The sequence below is a fragment of the Aythya ferina genome (assembly GCF_964211825.1).
Source record: "Aythya ferina genome assembly, chromosome: 3".
Lineage (NCBI taxonomy): Eukaryota > Metazoa > Chordata > Aves > Anseriformes > Anatidae > Aythya > Aythya ferina.
The window spans coordinates 25,685,794-25,702,563 of record NC_140298.1 but is presented as its reverse complement, the minus strand read 5'-3'; the positions used below and the strand labels follow the sequence as shown (position 1 = coordinate 25,702,563).

Genomic DNA, 16,770 nt, shown 5'->3' with positions numbered 1-16,770 from the left:
TGAGTGTCAGGGAACAGGCAAGCAGGCTGCTCTGTCAGGGGAGGCAAGCCAGGAGCCAAGGGTGAGGGCAAGGCAAGCAGGAGCTGTAACCTCACAGGCAAGGACAAGGTCCTGCAGTACCCAAACAAAAAAAAAGCAGGTCCAGTGACCCTAGCAGGTTCAGCCAACAATCCAGTGAGCACGAGAGTGCCAGGCTGTAGTCATGAGACAGGGCCGAGGTCAAGCCAGGCAGTCTCAAAGACAAACAAGACATGGCATACACACAACATGGATTAAGCAAGGAGCAAGGATGAGGACCTGAGCTTAAATACATGCTCAGGGCATGTATTTACCTCCAGCAGGCAGGAGGTAGAAGCCTGAGGTGTGGCTGTTCAGGGCAGCTGGAGCCTGCTAATGTATTTAGGGTCAAACAGACTAGCATGGACATAGAGGCCCAAGCACTGGAGGGAGGCTAAGCACAAGCCCTAGGTATACTCTGCTGCCTGTGCACCATAGATGGGATCACACTCAACCTGACAAGCGCGGTAGTTTGTGTTCAACAGCTTGAGATCATTGAAAATGCTTCTAATAAGGGGGACTGTGGGAAAGTTTGGCCATGTAGGAAAGACAACATGGGAAAGTTTGGCCGATAGGAATGACAATGGAACAATAACAGCCAAGTAACGCGGCCATGTGCATCCTGCACTGGTAGAGCAGACAAAGCATGGTGGGACAGAAAGAAGGGACATCTGCATGCCATGAAAGATATGAGTGGCATTACAGAGCATTAGGAAGTGCTCCCAGCTCTCAGTCATGACTCCATTTGAGTGAGAGCACAACCTCTATTAATGTAGTTTTCTTTCATTGAACATCAAGCTTTTAAATATTTTCTGCAAGGGAATCCTGTGTAAAATACTTTGAAAGACCAGTGCCCTACTTGGCTTCCTCTGACTTAAGCAGACAAACAATCCTGCATGTTATCAACTGTTAAAAAAGCACGTTTGTAGTCAATTCTCTTTAAAGGACTTTGAAACTGCACAGTTTATTCAATTGTTTTGAAGTCTAATTTGTTAGGTTTCAACATTTTATCCCTTTGTGAAAACTGCTTATGATCACAGACATAACAGTGACATTTGCTTTACCCTTTCTACAGGGGATCAGGATATCCTCTTACATCAAAGTGGTTTGAGGCAATGCTATCCCTGCTCATCCCATGTGTTCAATTAACTCTAGGTAGGAGGGCAGAAACAGAGAGGAGAGCAGGATGCTCATGAAGTCAGGATCAGGAAGATGAGTGACAAGGATTTGAGTCCCAGACATGAGCTAGAAAACAAGTTTAAGAAACCAGTTCTAGAAATATGAACCATTCTAAAGAACTGCTTTTGCTGGAAATACCAACAATGAATAAATATATATTTTAAAAATCAAAATCATAAATGAAGGAAATGAAGGAATACTCACTGGTAACATTTGTTCTAAATTGAATCCAAGCTTCAAAAATTAAATTGTGAGAAACAAGAAGCCTCTTGCATCTGCAAGCAGTAACCACAGCATGAACAAGAGACACTGACAGGGAACACTGCTCTAGGGCAAGACATTCCTTTGTTATTTGATTGGTGATATGAATTTACATTAAAACAGGTGTGAGGGAGCAGCCAAGCACATACACTTGTCACCCTAAAGGCCTAATATTTACACCTGGTGGTTATGTACATCAGTCAGGTCTTGTTCTCTGGCTAGTTTTCCATGTGGCTGTAAAAGTTTTTTTTCTGTGGCCTGTGGTCTACAATAATTGCCTTTGATTTTTTTTTTTTTCTTGATATTTCTTTTTGTCTGGTAAAACTAGAAGATTTACTTATGCATTTTAACACTTGAAAAGACTTCAATGTATTAAGCAGCCTAAGATCCCCTGACAACTCCTCATAAGTCTCTGTTAGCACTGTGACATCCCATCTAGCATTTCCTTTGTACATTTCCCGACTGGTCTTTAGATTAGGAGCAGTCTTTATACACTGTACAGCACCCCGTGTAATAGAGTTGCTGTTGATGACTTGAGCTCGTAAGTACCATCAGAGGACTACAAGAGAAAGTAGATCTGAGACTGCCCACAGTCTCACTGGGTTTTCTAGCATGTGAAAATATTTTGTATTTCCCTCCCATTCTCCCTTCTGTATGCACTTCTACTTGTATGCAGGCAAGTATATTGGGAGCATGTAGAGCCATCAGCAAGGTATAAGGAGGGTACAAACTGGCAGGTAGCATGAATCAGGCTCAATTCTCCTCTCCCCTCTTTGCTGTGGAGGGCTAAACTACCTGCAAGCACCTGGATTTTGGTGTCAGAAAGTGCTGGTGGAATAGTTTCTGGCTCATGCCTTCATTTTCCACACAGTGCACTAATGTCTTTCCATCTATAGCTGGTGGCTGGCAAGGCATACTGACATTCCTGGCCATTGAAGGGTGTAATTTAGAGAGTACAGCAGTAGCAGATAAACCTAAAGATACTTTATAAAACCAAAGGGAATATTACCTCATTTATTGCCTTGGAACAAAACAAGAATGGCTGTGTTCTGATCAAGTAGAAATAAAGTGCCTCCCTTCAAAATCAGATTCAAGGAAACCTTGAGATCATTAAGCTAGATTTAAGTTAATGTCTCCAGTCAGGAACATTTAAGCTCTAAAGGACAGCTGTTGGAAGCGGGGAAAGGGTGTTCAGAAAAAGTCTGGTGGCTGGGTTAGAAAGGAAAGCTCTCTGCAAATAGACAGTAAAAGCTTGCAGGAAGAATGATGCCTTTTCAGAAAAGGCAAACAACTGGCCTCTGATAAGGACAATCCTGTCTGTAGAGTAACACAGCAGTTAAATGCCACCATATAGAAAGTGGAAATTACTCTGAGTTAGGTGTTGACATGAGGAGCTATTCAAAAGGATGCTGGCAGAATATCTATTCCTCTATAGCTATCCCAGTCAATTGTCCTCTGCAAATAGACACTGGGCCATCCATGTTCTTGGTCTGGCTTGGAGAAGCAATGTTTCTTATGAAAAGCCCAAGCTCCCAAATAAGAAGAGCCAAAGGGCAGTCAGCTGGGATCAGTCATAAAGGAATGTTTTTAATTGCTCTTTCTGAAATAAAATGAAAAAGCAAGTTTCTTATTATTGATGGAAGAAAATGTCTGACATAAGCATAACCAATATATTTAATTTGGAGTGTTCACAAGGCCAGTGGGGGTGGATGACAGAAATGTAGATCATTATGGGGAAGAATGAAAACTATAAAAAATGTTTTTTCATTAATTTCTGTTTACATTTGTGTTTTCCACAAGTACAAGTTTAACTTCTTACAAATGCATGTGCAACTATATTCAAATGAAAAATGGAAAAAAAAAAAAAGAAAAAAAAAAAGAAATATAATACATGCTAAATAACATAACAATACCTGTACATTTATATATACATACATATATATATATAACTATTAATGTTTCAGCCACTTCCTCCACAAGTCACTTCAGATAATTACATGGATTTCGTTTCCAAGCGGCTGGACTGTTTTCTGGCCTTTACAGGTGCCCTCCAGCTTGCTGTGGAAATTAGGCTTTGTCACCTTCAGTTAGTAAACAACAAAGCTAAAAGTTATAACTGCCACAGACTGTTGTCTCTAGAAGATGAACAACCAACAGCAAGACTGTTATGCAACATGCTGCATGATATTAAATTCTGTATCTTTGGTTTAATCACAGTGTCAGTAGATAGGACCTCAGGCATTTCATGTCTGACAGCACTGTGTCTGTCACAGCTATTCAGGATGGTTACGCAGGCATACACCAGTCACCATGGGGTGTCTGGTTTTCAGTTAAATAATCAGGCTTGACTGGGCTAGGTTTCTGTGTTTTTTGATGGTGATGGTGGTAGGTTTTATCTCACAGGAGATAGGATTTCCTCTCTCTTGGATTACGTGAAGAAAACAGGATTATAAATTCTGACAGGATAAACATAATGAGATAAGTGAAAGCAAAGACTTTGAGAAAGAGTTTGTAAAAAGATAAAAGCACAAACAGTAAACCTTTACTCCTTTTTTTTTTTTTTTTTTTTTTTTTTCCTAAAGAAACATATCCAATAGCCTGCTGAGAATTTATAGGAATAGCAGGTCCTCCTGAGTGAAAGTATAGAAGAGTTCTCAGAGAAGATACTACTATAGCAGAAAACCAGAATAAATCTTTGCCATCAGTGTGCACTGTTCCACAAGTTCCTGACCCACAAATTACTGGCAGCTGGGAGAGTGCTCTGGGCACACTGGGCTGCCTTGCTTCTACACACTTCCATTGTGCCTGCTATCGGTAACTGATGGAGCCAGGATAATAGTCTGAACAAGATGTTTGATACAGTCATGCTATGTTTGATTGGTTTGGGTTTGGTTGGTTGTTTTTTAATGGTATTAATTTGATCTGGCTATATTAATGGCTAAGTTCCAGCCAAGGCAAGACTTGCTGGCAGTTTATGCAAACATTTTTTTCCTGTGTTCTTGCCAGCAGACTAGCGAAAACCTGAGAGAGGACACCCTGACTGTGGTGCCACTAGAGTTCTTCTATACCTGAGCTCCTGACACAAGGAGCATTTACTCAGTTTGAAGGCTGAAGCTCAGGAAAGCACATTTGAGAACCACTCCTTCTGAGGAAAGCACTTGAGAGCATCTTTCAATTTAAGCATTAAAAGATATCTTGTAGGGAAGAAAGTTTCCATGAATTGGGGCCAGATAGAACAGCCAGGTTTTTAAAACAAAACAGAGAAGAGTAAGCAGATGAGGGATGGAGGGGTGTTAAAATAGCCTCAGGACAGTTATCTAATATATTTCATTTCCAAGTAATTGAAGTAATACACCAATAATCAAGTTTGTGCAACACACTACTACAGATGCTAATGAAATTTCCAAAAGCCTAGCAAATTGGCAATTTATTTTGAAGATTGGAATATGAAATCCTAGTCAAGCTCACATGTGGAAATGACTGGACTTGTCTGTTTTTGTAGTTATCCTGCTTTATGAGGGAAATGAGTGGTATTCCTAGTACTGTATCAATATTTGCTGTGTGCACATAAACATTCATTTGTTGGAATAATAAAGAACTTCTAGTGAAAGCATGTGGTTGGGTCCCTAATTCCACAGGACTACAATCACTTCAAGATAATGTAAATACAGACTGCTGTTGGAAGGGATAATCTCTCCTTCTTAGTACACTGAATATATTCCCAGCCAGCACAGTAACCAGAACAGGGAACTGTTCTATTTATAAATAAATAGGATCATGGAAAAAGTGGAGATTGACTTGTCCTTTGTGGTGGCAGCCCACACCTTGGCTTAAAATTAGAAAGGAATCACATGTTTTAAAAAGAGAGAGCAAAATAAAATGAAATCCAGTTTAGGACAATCAGCTTTTCTATATTAAAATATTTGGTCTGAAACAAGTCGATTCCTATCAGAATATGCCAACAGCTGTCTGTGGCACAGACTACCCCGATGTAGCAGCTCCACAGATAAATTTCTTCATGAAGCAGAAGGTAGACTGACACACAAGCAAGCAAGCGCACAGGTTGTTAAACATAAAACCTGAGGAAGAGGGCACGGGGAAGGAACAGATATTTCAGTTATTCTGAAACCTAGTGAATGTTTACAAAGAGAGAAACAGCTTAGAGACCAGTAAGGTTAAAGCAACACTAGCAATGGTCATACTGTAAAATTATAGTAGGTTTTGCATATTTGAGTATTTTTGGCATCTCAGGGGATATTTTTCTGTTTCTGAGTTTTTGGGGTGCTTTTTGTGCAATGTCCTGACATGTTCATACCACAACAGCACTACCTCCTCTGGCACTCTCTCCAGAAGTAGCCAATGGGAAGATTTTTCATATATAAAATCTGACAAAATACAATTGTCCAGACTGCTGATTAGTTTTCCCTGGTTAGAAATATGTTAATCAGGAATTCAAAGCCAAGGCATATTGTACTGAACTTTTACTGTGGCAAACTTACAGCTGCTTCAGTCATTTTCTATTAGAACACAACCTGAGAGCCAGATCTTTTATTTAATCATTCTTACTATGTGCTTAAGATATGGAAATGATACACATGCCTTCTTGTCTGACTGAGCTCATCCTTATTTCTAAGTATTTGTCATACAGATGATTCCCAGCATTCAGTGTCTATATCGAACCTTCATTGACTTTGTTCCTTACTTCTTTTGAAGAATGACCTCAGGTGTGTTCCTGTCTTCAAAGTCTAGAACTCCATCCTGCACCAAGATGTACAGTCCCACTGAAGAAGATGAGGATTTGGATTTGGCAAAGTTAAGCCATGAATGTCCTTCAAAGCAGTGTCACCTGATAGCTAAGTAATTAATTAGTAATTAACTCTCATCTAAGTATTATTAGAGATGTTTGTAAAAGCACAGCAAAAAATACTGACACTACTATCAATGTTGGAGGCATGCTTGTAAGGCACTGTTCACGTACTAGCAACTATCAAGCAACTACTGCCTTACAGAATTACTCCAAACTACAATTCATTTAAGCTGAACAAACAAACAACAACAACAACAAAAAAACACCCGTGCTTACCATCCAAATCCAACTGCTAATATAAAGTATTTTCCTCCTTTGTCAAGAATGCTACTGTTTCGGATAACTTCTACAGACACCAGGAACAACCTGAATGAAAGAGTATGGCCTTCTCCACGAATGGAGTATGTTCTGATGGAAATACAAGCCACTAGCTGCTTCTCTCATTTAAGCCTTTTGTGGCCAGTAGGTAAGAAATAAACTTCTGGAAACTCTATTTATGAAGAAAGGAGGTATGAAGATAGCACAGAGCTGACAACACTGTTCTCAACCTGCATCAGCACCTTTGTGAAGAACAGAAAAACTGACTGAAGATGATCACTGGAAAATCAAGATAATTCTGGCAGGAAGATTTTCAAAAATCTGTTGTATCTATCTGAAGTCACACAAGACTTCAGTTTTACAGTCATTAAAGCAACTTAAAACCTTATTTTCTTTGTGAATTTTACCTTATCCTATAACCTTCATTCACATGATTGTCAAAATAATGCTGTACCTTCTCCTATTGAACCTTGATCTGACACCCATGACTGGTGTATTCATTACCTTGGGCCCAATTACTACTACATGTTGTCATAAAAAAACTAGTTCGCTGCCAGAATGGTGTAGACAGAAAACATAATCGAAACCACTGATTTCCAATGTGAACAGACTGATTATACAGAAAAAATGCAAGTGCCAGTTACTAAAAATTGAGCTTTAGAGGAAAAGGAAATGTCTCTAGCATGCCCAGTGCCCTACAATTTGATCACAGAATATTTTAAAGACCTTTAAAGACTGCTTCAGGATAAAATAACGCAGTTTATTTATTTACCTAGTTACCCTAGAAATAGGTGATGCTGGCAGAAAGAACTTGATGATTGTTTTTTGTTTTTATTTTTACATGAAATAAATTATTAAATATGAAATAACATTTTAGGCAAGTACGGATGGGTAATTAATCCTTTCAGATGTCTGCCACTGGTTTTGTTTGCTCTAGAAATTAGAAACCTGATATGGGAATGGAAAAAGTACTTTACAGAATTCTTCTTCTCATGGTGCTAAGAACATTATCTCTCACCCACTTTGATCAACAGAACATTTAGCTAAAGGATGAGTTTCAAAGTCTTTTTTATATTATCAGAAATAGGAAGGATATCACAATCAGACTCCTACCAGTAAAATTTAGCAGATAGAGACCATAAATGGCACCCAAAAGGATTGTGAAATGTAAACTGCCTTTGTGCCAATTTTTAGCATAATCTTGCCTGTAGCACTGAGATTTTGCTTTTGTGCTCTGCTTGCAAGTTCAATGTCTTTCTTCTGGTTGCATTAAACTGTAACAATGAGAGATATAGAGATTTATTTAATAGGATTCAGCCTGCCCAGCAGTCATTTGGCTGGAAGTGAAATTGGTACACAAGGTGGGGGAGAAGAGTTATTTGTTGCCCATCTCCTCTAGGATTGTTTTGAAATTGCTCACACCACACGCACCTTACCTTGCAGGAAGCAAAGGCCAATGAAAGCGTTATTGTGTACTTAACACCTGCTTTTTTGTATAAGAGGAAAAAGAGAGATACAGAAAGGTTAAGGCCAACATTTTCAAAAGTATTAGTGTCCACATCTCATTGAAAACAATCTAAACTAAGAGTCTAATACGCTCTGGACATGTGCCAGGTGACTCGAGTGGAAACACTGTCCCATTCACTCTGAGCTCCACGTCGCTTCATGAGGCTATATCTGTCCCTCCAGCACACAGCACCTGTTGTTCATGCAAACATAATGTACAGAAACGCATGACATTTTTTGAACTTTCTGTAGACAAACCTCCTTTAATGTTCAGATGTATTTCAAATTCTTAGAGGGAAACACTAGATGATTGTCAATGACAGAAGTCTCATAAGGTTTTGAAAAGCAGACTTTATTTAATAGGCACATCATTGCTTTAATAGCACTGGGCTGCAGAGCTCACTTCACCATTTGTAAATGGTTTTCTTTGATTACATTGCATTTCCTCAGTGACAGTAGGCTCAAGTAAAAAAGTTACTGCTTTTTTATTTTATTTCTCAAGATGGAAAAAAAAAAAACAGTAGAACAAACAGTTCCCAAGAGCATAATACAGACCAAACTGCCTGTGAACCAGCAGAAGTCAAGACAAATTGTAATTTGAGCACTGAACAGTTAAAGCTGCAAGACAACCATGCTACATTTGCTCAGATGGGATTTTGCATTATTCAGGATGGAGATGAATGTTACCCACTAATATAACAAGGGACTGGCTTTCTTATACTGAGAAACAAACATTGTCCAACACAGACAAGAAAGAGGGTTTCAAAACAAAACAGCTCACATAAAATTAGCTTCCTTGTTATTTCTGATTATAAAAGTTGTACTCCCTCATCTGTAAAAGTTAAAGGCTTCAAAGTACTGCTAACATAACTCTAAACCTGCAATTTAATCAGCTTTTTTTCCCCTACATTTACAATTCTTTGTGATATTGGAAAACCATCTCTAAGAGACAAAGACATAGCATTCCGGATTGTTTTAGTAATTAGGTAGTTTACTTCTTTTATATATTTCTTCCCTGAAAAACTTCATTTTAATATGTTATTAAATTTCACCAGCAGAAGCATATAAAATCAGAAATCATAAGAGGAAAATAACATTGCTCTATGAAAGAAAAAAAGCATGACTTTAACATAGTTTTATGAACATCGTAAAAGAAGCACAAAGGGCATTGAAACATTCTGAAAATGGAGAAATATTTTGTGAGTCTAAATAATTGGAAGTTTCAATGTTCTTAGGCCTTACATTCTATCTTCTTAAGGGATATTTCCAAAGTCAGTATCTTGCCTTTTTTTTTTTTTTTTTTTTTTAATATTTTCTTGCATTGTATAGGACAGACAACCTAAAACCAACAATGCAGTAATCTAGCGTGCTGCACACATTAATATACACTAGTTGCTTTAGTAATAGCACTTTACACTGAAGATACCTACTGCATTTGTAAAACTCATTTTTAAATCAGCTTGTCAAACCTTTTGAGAAGCAATCTGGGCAATCAGGTGGGTATTTTTTGTGTTTGCTATGAATACAGCCAATTACAGAATCAGAGGTCACTTTCTCCATACAGTGCTGATGAAAATGAGGTGTAATCCAGAGCCCCAGGAACAGAACCTGGGCCAGTGTATGGAGGCATTCTCTTGATGCAGTACTGAGCCTGCTCAGGAGGCAGCTCTCGACGTAACTCATCTGCGAGGATGTAAGGCTGTGAGGGGGGAAATGATTGACAAATTCAGTATGTATTCTTCAAAGACATAAAATACATTCATTTTCTGTAACTGCAGCTAATACACTTGGATGTCCTGCTCATTTTCCTGAAAACAAACGTTCCCCTTGATAAACTCCACCCTTAATAATGAAGGAGATAATCCTACACCAACAAACTGATTAGGTTAAAATCCAGTCTCAGGATATGTACCTGTGTGTGTTAGCAATGGATCACTGTGCAGCAGTGGGTAGACGGCTACTGCTACAGGAGTTCATCCATGGGTAGCTAGTTCAGTATCCCTAGAGTGCCTCACTGCCCCTTCTGCAGTGACAGGGCAGACACACTGTCAGCTAGATCCTGGTAGCTTCAACACCCTAATATATTTATAATGAAAGATGCGCTATTGCTATTAATGGCTTGCATTTATGATATGAAGAATACACTCTGAAAACACTAATAGACTTAGCATTGTTTAAAATAGCAACATAAAGAAAATTGTATTTTCCTGAGACCTTGGCTTTCATCTTCCACATGAATTCCTACTGAGAACACGTCTGGAATTCAAAATGAGGTCCACAGTAACTGTGATGACTACTGCAAACATGTCCTGAGTTCAGAATGTGGTCCTTAATAACTGAGATCACAAAATCAATACAAACAGTCAGAATGAGAAAATCAATAGAGCGAGCTTGGGCAAATAGACCCATACTGCTGTGATCTCTTCTTTCTCAATAGCACAGGATTGGTTTCCTGGCAGATGAGGCCCTGACTCCTCCAGAGGCTACTGTGTTGCCATTGTCCTCCCTTTCATCTTCTTAACACAGCTCACTCAGCAGTGGATCTGGCTGTTGGGAGGAGAGCATTCCAAACTCAGGAGCCTCCTCCATGTACCCGTGGAGGAACAGAGGAAGCTTCCTCCTAGGATGGGGCAATGCCACATTGCATCACCTTGTTGCATGAGATGTCAGGTCACAACCTGGCTCACAACTGGGTGTAAGCTTGTGCAATTGACCCAGGCTGTGTTCCAGAGGGCCAAATTCTGCACTGAAACATCCAGACAACATCATGAAAGGCAGAATGAGTTCCCCTTTAATGAAGGCTGCTGTGTGGAAACAGCTTGATGTACAATATAACCATTATATGGACAAACTGTTTGTCTAAGATTTCATTCTCTAAGATGTCTATTTTTGTTATCTCTGTGTGACAATACAAGCCTTGAATTCTGCACACATTTCAGCTAAGAGTGTTGGTTCCATACGAGAAAAAAGGCAAGTGCCTTCTCTGAACTCTTATGAACCCAAAACAAAGCTTCATAATTACTGAAAAGCTTGTATAAGACTTTCAGTAAATAAGAGCTAAACAGGAGAGCTATTTAATCCTTACAGCCAGAAGCACAATGACTGACCTTATCTGAAGCCAGGATTCTGAAGGAAGCTATCACTTGCTCAGCTGTGTCTGTATCTGCTGTTTCTCTGGTCATGAAGTCAATGAAGGATTGGAAAGTAACAGTTCCTTGTCCATTGGGGTCAACCAGAGACATGATCCGGGCAAACTCAGCTTCACCCTTTCAGAGAATTAAAAAATAATAAAAAAAAAAAAAAAGAAAAAGAAAAAGGTCACTGTAATATCAGTCTCTGAAATCCCATGAAGCCCACGTCCACATGCCCAGTAGGGACCAGTGGTCATAGTCTTTAAAGCATTTTACTGACTTAGGAACACAAATGTCACAGTCAGTGAAATCTGGGATCTTAAATGACTACCTCTCTTTTGTAGAACAGCCATGGTGCCTCTGAAAAAGATATTCTTTGTCCTAAATACACAGCACATACCTTTAAATTAGCTTTCTGTAACTTCCCCCCTGTGCCATTCTCTCTCAGTGCCTGTTAACCTTGTTTTAACCCTTCATTTTTCACCACCTCCTAAAACCAATAATAACCCCATGGTAATTTAGGTACTGCACAGGAACGTGGAAAAATACCCCAAGAAGGTACACGCAGACTCACTAAACAAAGAACTGAGGGAAAAAATTCTAAAAATGTCATGCCAAATACAGGAGAGTTCAACTTTGGCTGATTTCTCCCCCCCCCCCCCCCCCCCCTAAAAAGAATGAACTGGTATGTATGGATGAGGGGATTTTTTGGTTTTTTTTTTGAAAAATGAGGGCAAAGAGTGCAACACCCAAACCTAGTTCATGAGAATAATAAGAAGTGAAAAACATCAAACTTGTCCTTCCTCATGCAGATAAAAAATTTAATTTTACATAGAAAAGAAAGAAAAAATAAAGATTTAATGACTGTTAAATTCAACTTTGAAAATTTCCTTATAATTCAAAGAGCAATACAGCTGACCATAGAATATGGTTCTCAAGTGCCTAGTTTTACTTTTAACTTCCTTTTTAACCATTTGAAAACACAGAAAAAGCAAACAAACAAGGAACTAATATCTCTAGTGTAAATTACATTATTAGTATTCTGCCAGTCTAAATAAGGTTTAGTGTTGCTGGGTTAATGTCACAAGCTGTAAGCAAAATCAATTGCCATTGTTTCGTAAAATTCATACCAAATCATAACCCATTGAAATCAGGCAAGCTCTGAAATCATCGTGGTCCATCAGTCCATTCTTCCTCTATTGACCAAAACAATGTAAGGAACATAGGAAGGGAAGGTGTGAAGCATCCAAGGTCATTTTCAGTGATGATGAGTATAGACCATTGGGAAATTGGATCCAGTGTATGAACAGTATTCATTGATATTGCCCAAGCAGATCACCAGAATCATCAGCAGTTTTAGAGGAGGAAGAAGTAGCTAACATATTACACACAGGAAACAGACATTTTCATCACAAGGTGAAAGGTCAGGGGAGAGAGAAGGGAGAGGTCAAAAATACAGAGGAGACAACCAGAGAAGACAAAGAAAAGAGCAAGGAGAAAAGTTTGTTACTAAACTAGTCAAAATGAGGAGATGCACAAGCTGCCTCCCTGATACACAAAGTCTTTTCAGTTCTCTGCAAAGGACAGTGTAGTGACTAGAAGTGTTGTTAAAAACAGACAAAATAGAGTATCACTGACTATTTAAAACACTCCACCTCCAAGGTACATGATAAGAGCTGCCTGCTGATATATAGGAAATAAACACATGGATTTTCTGTCTTCCGACTACTCTTCAAGCTCTATACTACAACAAAGAGATGAGCGCACTGACTTAAAGGACGGCACTTACAAAACTTAGAAGAAAGTCACTGGAAGACCTTGTATAGAAGGAGGTTGCTTATTTTACAGGCAACAACATGTGTCATTCCTGGCTCAGAGGTAAATAAACAGTAAATGGCATGACAGTAATAAGGTAAAGAAATTTGTCCTCTGTTTTGTGGTATAATACAGTGGCTGTGAGAAGACTGATCATTCTAAATAAGGAGAGAGCAGTAGAGAGCTTGTGTTGAGTCTGAGGAAAGGAAAATGAGAAGTCTGGGTGCAAGAAGCATAGAAGTTTCCCACAGTTGTCTCATCAAGTGAAAGAAGCAACCTGAAAAATCTTTGAATGCAGAATGCAGAGTCCAAGAAATGTGGTTCCAAGGTATGCTGAGAGTCCTTCTAATCCAGCTGCCTTCCCAGGGGCAGAATCTTTTTACAGCATTGTGCTGAATACACTGGTGTTTAACTCCAAAATTGGCAATTATTATATTGGCCTATCTGAAAACAAAACAATATCAGTTTCCTCTACCTGCAGATCATTTCCAACCTGTCCTAGACTGATGAGGCAGGCTTTAAATTCATCAGAGTGTAGATTGCCAGATTCATCCTAGCATCCCATCAAGGTCATGCATTTGGAAGGTGAAAGGAAAAAGGAAAAAATCACAGATCAGGTTAGTTGGTTAGTAAAGAACATTCTACTCTTTTATGAATAACCATATGTTTATATAAATTCATGGAAACATAATGTCAACTTATTGCAATTAATTACCTAAAATGTGTACAACGTTTTTAGTTTCATGCTTTAGTTTTTCACTTGGTACAAGAGGTCCTTATTTCAACTACATTGTTCACAAATTTGTGAACAGGCGCTTTTTAACATTTATGCTGATACGATGGTTTTCATTCTATTGTACTACCATTATATTGTACTACCATTTGCTATCTCCTTTTTATATTGCTGTACAACAGTGTATTCAAGATTCAGTAAACAGATCACTGAATCTGTTCAAACACTTTTTCCCTGCGCAATCACTGTTACTTCTCTCTTGATCTGATAATATTACGTAACAACTGAACATGTGTTTCAAATGAAAGAGAGAACTACAAAACAATTGACTTTTCCCTAGATCCCAAAGAAATGATACATCTTATTTTCTGTTCTTTAATGATCTGTACAGTATACAGATCTATACAGATCTATATATAAAAATTAATATAACAAATATAATTCTAGCTCCTAATTCCATCACCACAAATTCCATCATTGCTTTGAACCAATTAATTTTTCTATTTTGCAGGTCAAGAAATTTACACTAATTCTTAAAAACAGACTGGTTCTTCTCTTCCTTGTTGCTCATACAAAATGTGCCCTATCTGCCATGTACTTCAGATTGAGTTACCATGTATATAACTACAAAGATGTTCCCAAGCTGAAAAATTTTGCCTTTATTGATTTGACAGATTGACAGTTTGCAGAAGATCCAAGGTTTTCTGTCTGCTTTTTACAGGGAGTGGGTTTGCCTGGTGGATGAATAACTTACTTTTGAAAATTTCTGTGTAGTTATGCATAACTGAAATTTTAAGAGTTTTAACAAATGCACTGAGCTTATTTAACCAATGAATAGGATTAAGTGATGGTTAACTTCATGACACCATGCATTTTTGACATATCATGCTGTGATTATACTGACTCCCTCTACATCAATCCCCACCAGCTCCACGAAGGGAAGATGAAAAATAACAGTGAGAAGTCAGTGATGAGAGATAAAGCAAAGCTACACATTTGGAACAGCATTTAGTTGAAAGCCACAACCACAGTGATTTTTCTTTTAACATCTCTATTTTATGGGATGATTCGTGCTATAAAGCATTCAAAATGGCTTGTTTTATCATTTGCTGAAAATGTTAATCTATGCTGACTTGAAACTCTGCAAACCCATCCTGAGGACAGGCAATGGGAGCAAGTCACACCAGGAGTGAAGTCAGCTCATTTTATCTTCTTTCTAAAGCCATAGAAATTACTGTGTAACTACAAACAAAATAATATAAAAATGGGGACTAAGAGCCAACTCCTGTTCCTCTTCCTCTCCCCCCCCACAGGATTTGGTAGGGGAATATTAGATATTTAAGTACACTGGGGGTGTTCACTGTATGTGTAAGCATCCTAACCAGCCATACATGGCAGCTGTAGTCATGCAACAAGTAGAAGAGGGCAGCCAGGAGTGAAAGGGAGGCTAGCATATCTACCAAAGCAACCATTTTCTCTAGGAATGCGATAGTTGCACTGAAGCTCACATGCAGCATCTGCCTTTGGGATTCCCCAATAGAAGTAGTCATGCCATGTGCAGGCTCTCACTTTCTTGTAGCTAATTTGTTTTAATCTTTATCATCTACAGCATAAAAAAAAAAATCTTTGCCAAATACTGGAGTTGCATCAGATACAACGATATTTTGCAATTAAGTCATAAATCAAATCCATATAATGGCTTGCTCAGTGGAAAATGGTTCTTTGCATTGTTTACACACCAGCACTGAAATTAGTTTTTTTAAGCATATAAATAATTGGCTCATTTATCTTTTCCTACAGACATGAAGTAAAACACTGAAACCTTCATTATTAGCCTCCAGAAAACTTTTCCTTCCCCTATATGACCTTTATGTGGCCTTATATAAAAAAGTGTGCTTCTGAGTCAAAGAAATACATTCTCAAATATGTGCCTTGGTTTCCTGAGTGCTAACTGACCTGATCATAGGGTTCATTTACTAGGGTGCTGTTGTTTTTCTGTTAGTGAAATATATCGTGGCAGGATGCTCTTGTTCTGCATGCAGAGCTCCTTGTTAAAACCTGTAGTTTGCACAAAAATCAACAATAGCATACATTAACAGCCAGTAGGATATCGCTTGCAAAGCAGCTGCAGATCTTTTATCCCATACTTCGTGATCTTAATTAGAATGTACTAAATATACTGAATCTGAAAAAGGAATCTGTATGAAAAGATTTGAAAACCAGTGACTGGCAACATGTCTATGTCAATGTCCCAATTTGCCTGCATACCATAATGCAGCTATTCACCATTTTAAACACTTCTAAACTGCTATGATTCAGACATGGTGTCCCATTTTCTCTTTTTTCCTCTATGCAATCACAGTGAGGAAGGAAATATACCAGCTTTGCTAAAGACTTACATTTATACCTACAACTAGGCTGTGCCTTCAGGCATAGCCTCCAGCAAGGAATAGTGGGTAAGGAGCAACATCCTCAGGAATAATGTCTTGGGTACCAGCATGCATACATGTCTGTTGGGAAGAGAAGCCCCTGGCAGGCTGCCCCTTGCCCCAAAAGAAATAGTGTATTTACCACCTCCCTTTAATAAAGATGACTTGTAATGCTTTTTGTGTTAGCACGAATGTGCTGGTGGATGCACTGAAAAAAATGCAAACTCTTCCCACCCTTGTAATTTTTATATGCACTTATATCCACTTACTCAGTGCAATTTGGGAGTCTGAGGCATGTAGACTCAAACAAAAGCTTGGAAAGTACGGAATAGTTTTCTTTCAAATATTCAAGGTGGAGAAGCCATTTAAAATAATAACTTAGCTCTCTTTCAAAGACCTAACAATGGTAGAATTAAGCCTCATAATTGATTACAAACTATATTTTTATGTATGTGTGTTTATGTGTGTGTGTGTGTGTGTATACACACATGCACATATATATTCTTCCTGGAGTGGAAGAAAGTTGTTAGGTTT

General features: G+C 38.5%; 1 protein-coding gene across 1 annotated transcript in view; it reads right to left on the bottom strand.

Annotated features, from left to right (window-relative positions):
* Window positions 1-9,334: 9,334 nt before the first annotated feature.
* The window catches only part of ACTN2 (actinin alpha 2), a 68,387-nt gene continuing 60,951 nt past the window's right edge, over window positions 9,335-16,770 (bottom strand). The window contains exons 19-21 of the mRNA XM_084514115.1: window positions 12,390-12,455; window positions 11,236-11,394; window positions 9,335-9,827 (exon numbers count right to left, since the gene is read on the bottom strand). Coding sequence (XP_084370241.1) covers window positions 9,669-9,827; window positions 11,236-11,394; window positions 12,390-12,455 — 384 coding nt within the window. The 3' untranslated portion in view covers window positions 9,335-9,668. The remainder of the gene's footprint in view (window positions 9,828-11,235; window positions 11,395-12,389; window positions 12,456-16,770) is intronic.